At 39.0% G+C, this 14,466-nt stretch overlaps 1 protein-coding gene across 1 annotated transcript in view; it reads right to left on the bottom strand.

Annotated features, from left to right (window-relative positions):
- klhl35 (kelch-like family member 35) overlaps positions 1–8,254 on the bottom strand; it is a 19,897-nt gene extending 11,643 nt beyond the window's left edge. The window contains exons 1-2 of the mRNA XM_079804497.1: positions 8,223–8,254; positions 896–1,751 (exon numbers count right to left, since the gene is read on the bottom strand). Coding sequence (XP_079660623.1) covers positions 896–1,740 — 845 coding nt within the window. The 5' untranslated portion in view covers positions 1,741–1,751; positions 8,223–8,254. The remainder of the gene's footprint in view (positions 1–895; positions 1,752–8,222) is intronic.
- Positions 8,255–14,466: the final 6,212 nt, after the last annotated feature.

Raw genomic sequence — 14,466 nt, 5'->3', positions numbered from 1 at the left:
TTTTATTAAACAATAAATAAAAACAAGATGGTTTGTACTGATTATCTTGTGTCACAGGTGTGGCGATGATAGGCTTCTGAGGTAATGATATTTATTATTAATTTAAACTTTTAACCCAGCGTTTGTCCAAACAACAAAGCATTTTTTGAGTGAATGAGGTCAGAAAAATAAACGTAATTCAAAGGAAATACACGTTTTATTTGTCAGATGTTAGTTTGTTTGTTTTAAGCACACATGAAAAAATACTATAGTATATTATAGTAAAATTACTCTAGTAAATACTATAGTGTTTTTGAACCGTACTATAGTAAATATACAGTAAATTAACAAAGTGTAGTAAATATACTGTAGTATCTTTACTATAGTATGGTTCAAAAACACTATAGTATTTACTTGAGTAACTTTACTGTAATTTTACTATATATATATATACACACGTAGCCTACATCTCGGAGACGTCTATTGGATGTGCGTGTTTATATCTGGAAGACGTGTTTTTTAGAGTGTTTGCTCATCTGCAATACGTCTTTTGGACGTTTCCTGTCAGATGTCAAATAGACGTTTAAACAATGTCTTTAAGATGTTTATGATTTAGAATGTATGTAAAAATGACATCTTAAAGGCGTCCATCAGATGTTTGTAAACAGCAGATGCTTTCCAGATTAAGTGATCTTTAACAGACATCTTGCAGACGTACGTGTGCTATCTGGATATACTATAGTATTTTTTCATGTGGGTATATTTAAAAGAAAACAAGAATATTTCGTTTTAAGTAAATGTATCTGTACTCTGTGCAGTCTCCTTTAGTGCTCCTATAGTGAATCTGTTTATTAATTGATGAGCTTCATCTTTCCCGTTTATAACCGAGCAGCTGCTTTGAAACACACAGACTCACCGGCGGGGTTTGGTTCGCTGGGACTGAATCTCCCGTCCGTATGCGTGGTACATGCGCGCCTCCTGGAGCAGCGGCCGGATCTCTCGGCAGTCCAGCACCAGCTCATCGGCCTCCAGCGTGCCAGCGAGGAAGGCCGGGTCCAGCAGAGGAAGGCGCAGCTGCTCCATCAGCTCCAGGAGATCCGCGGTTCTCTCGGCCGGCCGGTGGTGGACCCAGCGCAGGGCAGCCGTCACCAGCACCTCCTCGCCCACCTCCATCCGCTCGCCGGCCAGCAGCTCCAGCACACGGGCCTTCTCCAGCCCCAGGAACTCGTCGTGCCGCAGAACCTGCTGGAAGTCCCGGTACAGCAGCGCCTGGCACTGCTCCTGCAGCGGCTGGAGGACGTACGAGCTGGCGAAGGCCAGGAGCCCGAGGCAGTTGGAGTGGCACACGTTCTCCTGGAGGAACTGCACACAGGCTTTGGAGAGCATGGACACCTCCAGCTGGTCGGCGGCCCGGAAGACGCTCTCCACGTTCTCCTCATCCAGCTTCAGCCGGCCCTCGTACATGAAGTCCAGCAGCTGGTCCATGGCCTTGCCGGAGATGCCCTGCAGCTGGACCACGGCCTGCTGGCTCTCGCGGAAGCGGCTGCTGAACATGGAGCGGAAGAACTCGCTGCTGGCGCAGAGGGAGGCGCGGTGGCACGGGAACTCGCAATCATCCACCTGGAGCACCACATCTGTGAAGGTGCCGCTGCGCCGGTACCCGTTCAACACCTGCAGGATGTGCTCCGCGTGACAGGAGCCCGAGCAGAAGCCGACCTTTGACCTGCCGTCCATCAGCTCGCCGTTCGTGCCGAAGCCCATTCTGAGACCAACTGAGAAACGAGCACGCGTTAGTCTCGATTTAAAAGGTGCATTTTTTTTTTAATATGCACAAACATCTAAAATCAAGACTTGTTTACTGAAGATAGAGTCTTAAAGGGTTAGTTCACCCAAAAATTGTGTCATTAATGACTGACCCTCATGTGGTTGGACACCCGTCAGACCTCCGTTCATCTTCAGACACAAATGAAGATATTTTAGTGTAAATCTGATGCTCTGAAAGGCCTCCATTGGCTCAACTTTACACTCTCAAGACCCTTAAAAGACACTAAAGACTAAAGTTACAAAGTCCATCTCACTACAGCGGCTCTACAATAACTTTATGAAGACGAGAATAGTTTCTGTGCGCAAAAAAACCCCTAAATAACGACTTATATAGAGATGATGATTTCAAAACACGGCATCATGAAGCTTCGAAGCATTATGAATCAGTGAGTCGATTCACGATTCGGATCGCGTGTCAAACCGACAAACTGCTGAAATCAGTTGACTTTGGCGATTCAAACCGCTGAATCGACTCACTGATTCATAACGCTCTGAACCGCTGAATCGACTCACTGATTCATAACGCTTCGAAGCTTCATGAGGCCGCTTTGGGTGCTCGAGCCCCTGCCCTTTTTCAAAATGAATCAAAAGTGCCCCTCTCAGACACATCAATGATAATATCGTGGTCAATAAAACTAAATAAATGTGATTATTATAACATGACATTGATGACAATGTATACAATAGTAACGAACGGCTCAAAAGTCGGACAATTTCTGTTGAGGCGTTGCCATAACGCGTTGCTATGGGTTGCGTGCGTTTTGACTGACAGCTGATTATCCACTGTTCGGAAGCGGCTCTCGAGCCAAATATGGTCCTTTCAGAGAGTGTGTGGCCTTACAGGAAAAAAAGTAAACCAATATTTTTTTTCATCCATAATCAGAGCTAATGTGTTGAATTACAAATCTATATATTATATATTTTAAAGTATTACACAATTCACCAATGCCCGTTTGTCATCATGTCATCGGCACCAACCAATCGTGATCTGGCAAAGCAAGTTCAAATTCCATTGGGCATGTGAAGTGGAGCGGTAATTTTCTGTTCTCATTCATAAATCGGTTGAAAATTACATGGACAGACGAACTAAGGTTTCGGGCTTTCGGTACGGTGCGCGCGTGCACCGAACGGTTATGAATGCAATCTATAACAGTTAACAGTCGGCTTGTTTAAAGCGCGGAACACACTTCAATCCGAGTTCCCACACGAACATATTAAGTATTCAGTCCATTTTATCACGAAATTCAAACGATAAATGCCGTTTTAACGCTCTATTATGTGACGTGACAGATTGACGCGTATCAGTTCAACTTCAAGCGGCAGCGCGCGGCGCGCGAGTGAACGCGATCATCTCTTCCTAAAGAAATTAATATCTAAAGGTATGTTGAGGATACATTACAACTTACTGAAACGTATCATATGTTGTGTAATCGCTCCATCGGTGTTTCAACCGCGAAAAGACAATAAAACAGCTTGTAAACAATGTCATGTAGAATCACATTTACCTCAGAAGTCATTCAGTGTCCACAGCTGTGAGTTCACTAGAGAGATTAACTCTTTCACTGAATACATGCACTATATTAGCCTATTCGTTATATTAGCCTATATATATTCATTACCACTTAGCCTGTAGTGATGTCTTGTTTATTTAATGTATGTTTAAATAAACCTGTCATGAAAATTACAGCCACTAAATTATTATATTTCAACAACGAATTGGAGAAAAAAATTATAATAATTAGATTTAGATATTAATGCAAAAACTGCCTTATGTGAAGCTTATGAGTGTTGATTATTATATCTAAAAATAAATAGCAAATGAATTTAGGCTAATAGTTTGGGCTCTATTGTTAATCTTTAATAGCAATATGTAAGGGCTCCCTATATAGTTTACAGCATTATCTTTAAGAAACTTTTAGTTATAATCAGTGGCGGTTCTAGGGGGGTGGCCAGGGGGGCCGGTGCCCCCGTGTCAACAAGCCTGGCCCCCCCTCGGGCCCCCGTAAATTTGGAATCACATCGCACCAAACAATGTTCTGAAACTGGTTGCAATGTGCGTTTTTTGCTGTGGCGGTGTGTGATGAAAAGAGCACTTTATTGTGTCATAACCAATAACCAATGCAGAGAAGCAATGAGGAGGCTGCGCGCTGTGGCGCGCAAGTGATGTCTGTTTATGAATGATTCGTCACTCAGTCTGCATTCGCTCAAATGGTTGTAAAACGCGGGCTATAGCGGTTGCTACGCTCTTGATTATAGATAAAATAAGCTCTCTTTATACACGTTGTGTTGAATGTAACTGCACCCTTACGCAGCAGTGATAGCTACTGGAGATTAATTTTACTGACTTGACGACTTTGAATTCCATTCAGTCATTTCGTTCATTTACTGGTAGTTAAAATATATTTTTTCAATGGCTAATTTCTCCGAACACGTCCACATATGTAATCTTTGATCATATTCCGAATTAGGAAGATGCAGCCAAAGATAAATTATGACCAACGCAATGAAAGAACCGTTCATGTGCGAATATGACAGATATAGGCATACCCGAGAAAAGATACAGAATAATGTAATTTCAGTCTTGTTCACATATAGCGAGAATTAATATTATTTTATCCAATTGTCCAGTGTTGCTTATAGAGTATTAGATGTTTGTTTTGATGTCTATGCTAACTTTGCGAAGAGTCTGCTAACAGAGAGCAGGTAGGCTACAAAACATGTAAAATAAATGGTTTAGTTTTACTTTTATAAATTGAGCATGCATGATCATATTACAGATACATTACTTTTCAAATAAATAAATGAACTTGAAATGATTTTACTTCACGTGTAGAGACTGCAGATCGAGTGATACAGTACATGGCCAAATAAAAGACTTTCAATAATCTGGGAATAAAATAAAGGGTTAGTTCCCCTAAAAGAAAATAAAAACACCTAATGTAACTCACCCTCGTGTTGTTCCAAAACCTGTATTGTTAGAATGTCGTTAACCAAACCATTTCAGTGCCAGAATGTCCATAAAATTCAAGATATGCGGCAGAAATGCCCCTGTTTGAGCGTTTTTACACTGGGCACGTTTGTTGTGGTCCGCGTCAGAGCGCGTTCTACACCGCGAATACACCGCAGGCTCCCTCTCGCTCGTATCCAAGGTAAATCATCAACACTATCATCCCTTACACATGTGTTGTATTGAACTAAATACACCGTCATCTGATAAAATGCATGCGCAGGTTACTTTTCTTGCGCACCCGAGTCTTAATCTTATAATATATAATACAGTCTTATGTATCCTGTTTATATATATATATATATATATATATATATATATATATATATATATATATATATATATATATATATATATATATATATATATATATATATTAACAAAAGTACATATTTTGAATAGGCTATCATAATGTTTATAGTTATTTTATGTTTATTTCCATTTGTTTAGCTACGCATTTGTGTTGCCTCTATCCAAAAAAATACATATACAATGGTTATTAGCAGTTGTGTACTTTGTTTTTGATTCATTATTGCATTAAATATTATTATATTGGATCTAACTATAATTACCCAGTTGTGAATCATATGACCAGTGGATCGTCCGTGGGTGGCCAGAAAACATTTATTATAAACCAGCGGCTCGGTAGCGGACCACTGTCGGAAAAGTGGTGGCTGCCGCCGGTGGTCCGCTAGGAAAACGATGAGCAAAATGCCAGCGGGCCCCCGGTGGGCCGCCAACTTTGCCTCCAGTGGTCCGCCACTGGCCCGCTAGTCGTATTAGCTTGTTGCTTTCAAATTCCCATGAATCGCAGCACAGCTCGAGCGCAATTTGCGCAACCGAGCTCAGACTACCTCCTTCAGGCAGTCTCGAATTCAGTTCCCCTGAGCTCAGCTCACCCGGGTCCGCATGACAACTTTCACATTACCAATTATTCAAACTAAACTGCCAGTGTGAAAACGCCCTCACATTTACATCATGATATAGACTAAGCAATATAACATGAGTAACGAGTGCAATATCACACAAGTTCTGTTTTTCTACCCAGAATAGCATGAGTGCAAATGCGATAGGCCTACTGATCTTATACAACAGTTTAATAAAATAAATAAGTTATAAATGTTATAAGTTATAAATAAAATGTGTTCAACATAAGAAAGTCCTATTTGGAACGACATGGGGGTGAGTAAATGGTGATAGAATTTTCAGGTGAACTACCTAATTATCTACTGGTTAAGATAAATGTTAACGTGTGCCCCCTAAAAGCACAAGTGGCCCCTGCCTGGCCCCCATAGTTACCGTGGTCTAGAACCGCCACTGGTTATAATTGAATTCATTTAAGGACAGACACAATTTTTTTTTCATTAAACCACTGTTGAATAAAAAGCAATTTTGTAAAACTGCTGTACCGAATCCGTACCGAACCGTGACTTCAAAACCGAGGTAGGCTACGTATCGAACCGTCAGTTTTGTGTACCGTTACACCCCTAAAATATATATATTTACATATTGCCCCTTTTTTACATTTGAGCCCCTGCCTCTGAAGAACTCTCTGCACGGCCCTGCATAGATGTATACATAGATGCCTCATTAGCGCCTGCACGGATCAGTAGAATGAGGCATCTACGATCGATATATCTATGACCATGCTCGTATTTTGACCTCACTTAGCTGAAGTTATGGCGGAGCTCAGAGATGATCACGCTCGTCTGATAAGAGGTAAAATAATATCATAAATACTGCTGGGTTTCTCTCAGAAGCTGATGGTTTCTCTAGATCAGACCCTTATTCATCATCTGGTGTCGTTTAAAGCTGCACTGAAACTGACATTTGGACCTTGACCCGTTTGGAGCCCATTGAAGTCCATTATATGGAGACAAATCCTGGACTGTTTTCATCCAAATCCTTAATTTCTTTTCGACTGCAGAAAGAAAGACATGGACATCTTGGATGACATGAGGGTGAGTAAATTATCAGCAAAAGTTGATTTGAAAGTGAACTAATCCTTTAATTATGAAAATGAAGTGAGTTTGAGCTTAAAACAAGAACAAATATCTGCCAATGGACACTCAAAAAAATTATACGTTGGATTTATGTCAACAGGTTCCACATAATTGGGTTATGTTGAATTTAATTTACATTCTTTATTGCAGTAAACTTAAGTTTTTGGTTAATTCAATGCCATTTGGTAAAATCAGGTTAATGTTCTTAATTTTGTCCAAAACTATTAAATTTAATTATTCTAAAATGAATAATAATAATAATAATTCATTTTATTTAAGGCGCCTTTCCGAACACTCAAGGTCACCATACATCAAAGTGGCAATAATACATTTTTTTTTTAAAATTACAGTAAAGAGCAATACCAATAAACCATAAAGAAAACAACATTTACAAGCATGACTATCACAAAAACAAAGTGTTAAAAGTGTGTGCACACAGTAATCATGAAGGGAAAGCTAGTCCAAATAAATGGGTTTAAGTCTGGTTTTAAATTGAGATAAATCAGAATTGCGGATACTGACTGGGAGAGAGTTCCAGAGGAGAAGCACAGCTAAAAAATCTATATAAAAAACAAAACAAGTAATCCAGTTTAATTGGTTATTTTTATGTAGTGAAATACTATTTTTACGACATTTACAAAACCTTTTACAAGGTCTTATTGGCTAGCCAGACGATGGTTTTGTTACATCCATGGCCCACAGTAGTTGTGTTTAATTATTAAAACAGCTTTAATTGTTATTAGCAGGTCCTCAGCCCAAACACACACTCTACTTCACCACAATAACCTCCGACAACACAACACAACACACACTTTTAAATACCAACATAAAACATTACGCATTAAAGTCTCTCCATTTTCTCATCTTGTTAAAAATGCATCAAATAGCACTTTATTTAAACATTTACTCTCCGAATTCAGCCCCTTTGCAAAGCATGACGGGAAGTGAACGTCTTGTTTATATCAAATATTTTTTTGAGTGAGAAAAAATCTCAAAAGGAAGAGAATCGTGTTTTCCATTGTTAGTACATTAAACATGTTGGTGTAGAAAATATTTATACTCAAATGACTAGATTTCATAAACAATCTCAGAGAAACGGTTGAATTAAAGGTGAAGTAGACAAACGGAAATGGTATTTATGCAAAACGGTCCTAACAACACATAAAACAACGTCACAAATCATATTTTACAGCGTATATAACGTTAAACTAAAATGAAAATGAGACATTTTATTTCAAAAGCAATGTTTTATGAGCTCATACAAGAAAACATGTGTGTTTGTTTCACTCTTTCCCTTAAACATCTTTAAAAAAAGTCATTTTTATGCTGTCCTATCAACCAAAACATGAACATTTAATCGACAAACTAATTTTGTAAAGGCAAAGAGGCAGAATGTATATCACGCTCACCTGTGTGAATGAAGGCAGTGTCTTCAGTGATGAAAACTGAGCTCAGCCTCACATGTCACAGTTTTATACCTGTGTGGGCGGAGCTTAAGCAGCTCATTTACACAAACAAGCTCAAGGCATTTCCTCTTCCCATTTATTCAACTTCCCTCTTCGCTAGTATCAGTGCTTCACTGTAACCGAGCACATTCTGGTCTGTCATAGCTGTCGTGTTTCATGCATTCTAGAAGCCCCAGTTTGATAATAACAGCGATAACACAGATGGGGAATGTTGCATATGTGGACTTTATAAGGCAGGATGAGCACCGTTTGAGGATATTGCACCTTTCTGACACATTCTTGTGTAAATATTTACTGAGACGAGCAGGTGTTCAGAGATCTTTATCTCTCTGGACTTCCATTGGTTGAGATATTCACACCCTCAGTGAACAAACATGCAGAAGCTTCTCCAGCGGGTATTCCAACAATTAAAGCTCATTTAAAAACCATGAATTGTTGTCGTGTTCCTGTTCTGCAAAACCCAGTTGTACCACAGAAAGGTCAAATCCACGGGCATCAATGAGCCTTGGCTCAGTTTTGGAGATGCTCTGACCCAGTCGTCTAGCCGTCACAATCTGGCCCAAACTCGCTCAAATCCTTACGCTTGCCCATTTTTCCTGCTTCTAACACATCAACTCTGAGGACAACATGTTCACTTGCTGCCTAATATATCCCACCCACTAACAGGAGATCATCAGTGTTATAATGTTCATAATGTTATGCCTGATTGTTGTATGATGCTTTTTTTAGCTATATTAAAGGGTTAGTTCACCCAAAACTGTAAATTGTGTCATTAATGACTGAGCCTCATGTGGTTGGACACCCGTCAGACCTCCGTTCATCTTCAGACACAAATGAAGATATTTTAGTGTAAATCTGATGCTCTGAAAGGCCTCCATTGGCTCAACTTTACACTCTCAAGACCCTTAAAAGACACTAAAGACTAAAGTTACAAAGTCCATCTCACTACAGCGGCTCTACAATAACTTTATGAAGACGAGAATAGTTTCTGTGCGCAAAAAAACCCCTAAATAACGACTTATATAGTGATGACGATTTCAAAACACGACATCATGAAGCTTCGGAGCGTTATGAATCAGTGAGTCGATTCAGCGGTTCAGAGCGTTATGAATCAGTGAGTCGATTCAGCGGTTCAGAGCGTTATGAATCAGTGAGTCGTTTCAGCAGTTCAGAGCGTTATGAATCAGTGAGTCGATTCAGCAGTTCAGAGCGTTATGAATCAGTGAGTCGATTCGGCAGTTCGGAGTGTTATGAATCAGTGAGTCGATTCAGCAGTTCAGAGCGTTATGAATCAGTGAGTCGATTCAGCGGTTCAGAGCGTTATGAATCAGTGAGTCGTTTCAGCACTTCAGAGCGTTATGAATCAGTGAGTCGATTCAGCATTTCAGAGCGTTATGAATCAGTGAGTCGATTCAGCAGTTCGGAGTGTTATGAATCAGTGAGTCGATTCAGCAGTTCGGAGCGTTATGAATCAGTGAGTCGATTCAGCGGTTTGGATCCCCAAATTTCAGCGGTTTGTCGGTTTGACACGCGATCTGAATCATGATTCGACTGACTCATAACGCTTCGAAGCTTCATGTGCCGTGTTTTGAAATCGTCATCACTATATAAGTCGTTATTTAGGGTTTTTTTGCGCACAGAAACTATTCTGGTCTTCATAAAGTTATTGTAGAGCCGCTGTAGTGAGATGGACTTTGTAACTTTAGTCTTTAGTGTCTTTTAAGGGTCTTGAGAGTGTAAAGTTGAGCCAATGGAGGCCTTTCAGAGCATCAGATTTACACTAAAATATCTTCATTTGTGTCTGAAGATGAACGGAGGTCTGACGGGTGTCCAACCACATGAGGCTCAGTCATTAATGACACAATTTACATTTTTGGGTCAACTAACCCTTTAATGAATTATTATCACTTTTATTAAGTGGCTGTGAAATGAAGAGCTCCTGCAGTCTGACATTATTTACTCAGAAAAAGCGTTTTTGCCGCGTTGAGAGTGTAGCCAATCACACGCATGGCCGTTGATATTTAAAACGCAATGGCCAATCAGAATCCGCCTACCGCTAAAACGGCAGTTTGTGTTGACAGCGGACTCTCGAATCCTCTCATAACCGAGGAAGTGTAAATAAGAGATGAATTATTACAGAACTTTAAGAGATGAGCTAAGACGAGTGACGGTTTTCAGTGATTATAACGGGAACGCTTTTTCTTTTCGCGCTTTCTAGACTATAATCCATTCAGAATTTTAATAAAAGTTTCGTTTTAAAATGAAGTGATTGACAGTCAAAATATATGTCAAAATAGTGTAATAAGCAATGAAAATGCCGACTAATAGTGTAGTAAATGCAACATGACTGTTTGTCCACACACAGCTCCACCTCGATCATCAAGTTTGCTGATGATACTGTTGTCCTGGGTCTCATCTCCAACAACAATGAGACGGCATACTTGGACGAAGTGGAGCAACTGACATCATGGTGCCAGGACAACTGTCTCTCTCTGAATGTTAACAAGACCAAAGAACTGATTGTGGACTTCAGGAAGAGACAGCATCGGTCATACTCCCCTCTCATGATCAGCGGGACACCGGTAGAGAGAGTGAGCAGCTTCAAATACCTGGGTGTGAACATCTCCGAGGATCTGACCTGGACTACACACATCCAGACACAGGTGAAAAAAGCCAGGCAAAGACTGTACCACCTGCGCCAGCTGAGGAAATTCAGGGTTTCACCAGCCATCCTGAAAACTTTCTATCGAGGGGCGATAGAAAGTGTCCTGATAGAAAGTGTCCATCACAGCGTGGTACGGGAACAGCACCAGTCATGATGGCAAAGCCCTGCAAAGAGTGGTGCGCTTATCCGAGCGCATCTCAGGCTCAGCTCTCCCGTCTCTGCAGGACATCTACACCAAACGCTGCAGAGGTAGAGCTACTAAAATCATCAGAGACATTAATCACCCTGCAAACTCTCACTTCACCCTGCTGCCATCTGGTAAGCGCTTCCGTAGCCTGATGGCAAAGACTGAAAGACTCAGGAGGAGTTTCTTCCCCCAGGCCATCAGACTCCTGAACTCAGTCACGTGACTCACTTCACCCCCGCACACGCATAAACATACGGTCTTTTAACATTAACATCCACATACTGCAATTGCACTGCACTTTACGTCCCTATTGTTACTGCGTAACAACCTGTAATAAACCTTGCACATTATACTTCTTTATATATACATATTATATATTTTATGTTAACCACTTATTTTTAAGTCTACAGTTTATCTCACTTATCATATCCACATATTTTTTATATTTTTATTTTTATCTTATTTCCTATTTTTATCTTTTACTTGATTTATTTATAATTCTACTTATGTTAATACTTTTTATTCTAATTTTATTCTATTTCTATTTAATTTCTTGTAACTGTTATTTGCACTGTCCATGGAGCGGACCTGTTTACATTTCACTGCCAGTTGTATATTGTGTATATAACTGTGTATGTGACAAATAAAACTCTTGAATCTTGAATCTTGAATCTAGACTTGTAGTAATTGCATGTTAATTTGATGCTATTACAGCAGAATCCCGCTAGAGGGCGGCGTCGTTCCTGAAGTTGTGGTGTTCGGGGCAAAGTTATGATGAAACAGTCACGGTGCTCTCATCTCGTGATTTAAGAATAAACCCACGTAAAGCGAATATGACATGAGTTCTCAAAAAAGGATATGAAAGTTCAGGTTGCAGTTCTGCTACACTCATTGGGTGAGGATGCACTAGAGATCTACAACACTTTTGAAATAGCAAAAGAAGAGCCAGAAGAAGTGACACGATTTGGGAAGCTTTCAGAAACTACTGCACACCTAAGAAAAATGTGGCGTTTGAGAGACATCAGTTCTGGACATGCATGATGCATGAGCCAATCCAGATTGATCAATGTGTTACAGAAACACTGGTACTGTTTTATTTTTTTAATTCATAGATGTTTTTTCATTTTTATTGCTGTTGTTTTATATGATGTCCAGTCCATTCTACCCCGTCATCATGTTCACGATATTATTATTATTTTTTTTTTTAAAGGCTGATGATAGTTAAATATACAAAAATAGCACCTACGCCACATTACAGCCTAAACACAAATAACAAGTAATTGCATCTAGCATTCATGCACAAACTATTGAGAACTAGCAAAAGTGTTTGTTTTCCAGTAGATGGCAGCAAACTTCCACTAATATGCACATTCATGTTTTCACCATGAATTCAACTGAGAAATTTAGATATTTAATGGAAATTTACATCAAATGTTGCTATTTTAAATAAACCTGTATATAAATATCATTACTAATTTCGGCAAATACATTTTAAAATGTCCATATGTCCCCTTAAAACTGTAGAGTAAAAACATTAGGCTATCAAAAAAGTGATATTACATGCGTTTAAAAGAACAGATATGATTTTTTTTTGACAAAATACACTGTCTGTGGCCACTGGAGAACCCAGAACAGCTGCTTGCATATAGTTTAAGGTAAAACTGGAATTAATTAGCGTACATTAGTATTTTACTACTATGTAATTAAATAAACTGTTCATTCATTATATCACTTTACTTCTGTCTTTACACTTCCAAAAATCCTCTTCTTATTTAGTATTTTTTTCTTGTGTCCAGTCCAAATATCAAAAAATTATTTATATTTACTAGTAAAATGACATTACATAATTTTTTCCTTGTTTTCTGGGGGGGGGGGGGTCTAAATGAAATGAGTTTTATCTTAAAACTAGCACAATTATCTGCCAAATGGGGTGAGAAAAATGATTTTATTTCTGTTTGGGACAGAAACAAGAAACAAGATTTCAATCTGAAACCAGATTATTTTTCTCACCCCATTGGCAGATAATTTAGCTTGTTTTAAGCATAAACTCACTTAAGAAAAAATATTATTTTACTCTAGTAAATGCATCTTGGTTTAAGAATTTTTAGATATTTAGACTAGAAACAAGACAAAAATACTACATAAGAAGAGCATTTTTGCAGTGTTTCCTTTATCTTGCCTGCATCAGAGGGCTTCTGTTTTTAATGACTCTACAATTCGGCCATCCGTCTTAAATGATCAGGAAACTTTCACTGTGTCTACACCTGGAGCGAGCGGCCAAGCACCCTAAAAAATCAAAGCAATCCTGTCTACATTAGATAGGCGGCGCGACACAACAAATGTCCAACGTTAAACTGATCACGTGTTATATTTCTGACTCACTTCAAGAAGCTCGGCGGAGGAGATCGATGAGGCGGACCGGGAAGAGGCGGGGGACTTAGTTACGTTTTTTTGCGCTTTATTTGGTAATATTTCAAATTAATATGAATAAAATAGTATCAGTAATATATTTTGGCGCCCCTATGGATGAATGGCACCCCTAGCATTTGCCTATTCCGCCCGGCCCTGGGCCCTTGTCAAACTCGCTCAAATCCTTACGCTTGCCTGTTTTTCCTGCTTCTAACACATCAACTCTGAGGACAAAATGTTCACTTGCTGCCTAATATATCCCACCCACTAACAGAGATCATCAGTGTTATTCATAATGTTATGCCTCATCAGTGTATGATGCTTTTTTTAAGCTATATTAATGAATTATTATCACTTTTATGGCGTAAACGAGCTGTGAAAAGAAGAGCTCCTGCAGTCTGACATTATTTAACGCTTTTTGACTTTCTCAGTTTGTGTAAATCCACTTGGGGTTCAGATTATTTATTGTTTCCCACATTAATTGCACACATGTCTAGTACAATTATGTGGTTTTGTTTCATTAATACAGTGTTTCCTTTTTTCTTGATTTACCCTGAAAGAATGGAAGTGAAATGTGACAACATGACCCATAGGTGGAGTACATCATAACATGACCAAATAAAAGCTTAAAATGTTATCTTATATAATCAAATAAATATACAACACAAACTAAAATATTTTGTCAACAAAATACAATTATTAACTTTTTAAAATAAAATAATGGCATTTTTTAATAATTAAAAATATAAGCAATTTTGAGTTTGACAACAAACACATCGCTAAATACAGCATAGTTCAAAACATAATAATAATTCATCATTTCTGAACATGAACTCTCAGTCATTATTCACCCTTTTCTCATGGTTTCTCAAAATAATTCCTAAAAGTATAGAATATAATGGCATATTTCTAATTGTAACGCAGTG

Source organism: Gobio gobio (assembly GCF_949357685.1).
Source record: "Gobio gobio genome assembly, chromosome: 22".
NCBI lineage: Eukaryota > Metazoa > Chordata > Actinopteri > Cypriniformes > Gobionidae > Gobio > Gobio gobio.
This window is presented reverse-complemented; position numbering and strand designations above follow the sequence as displayed.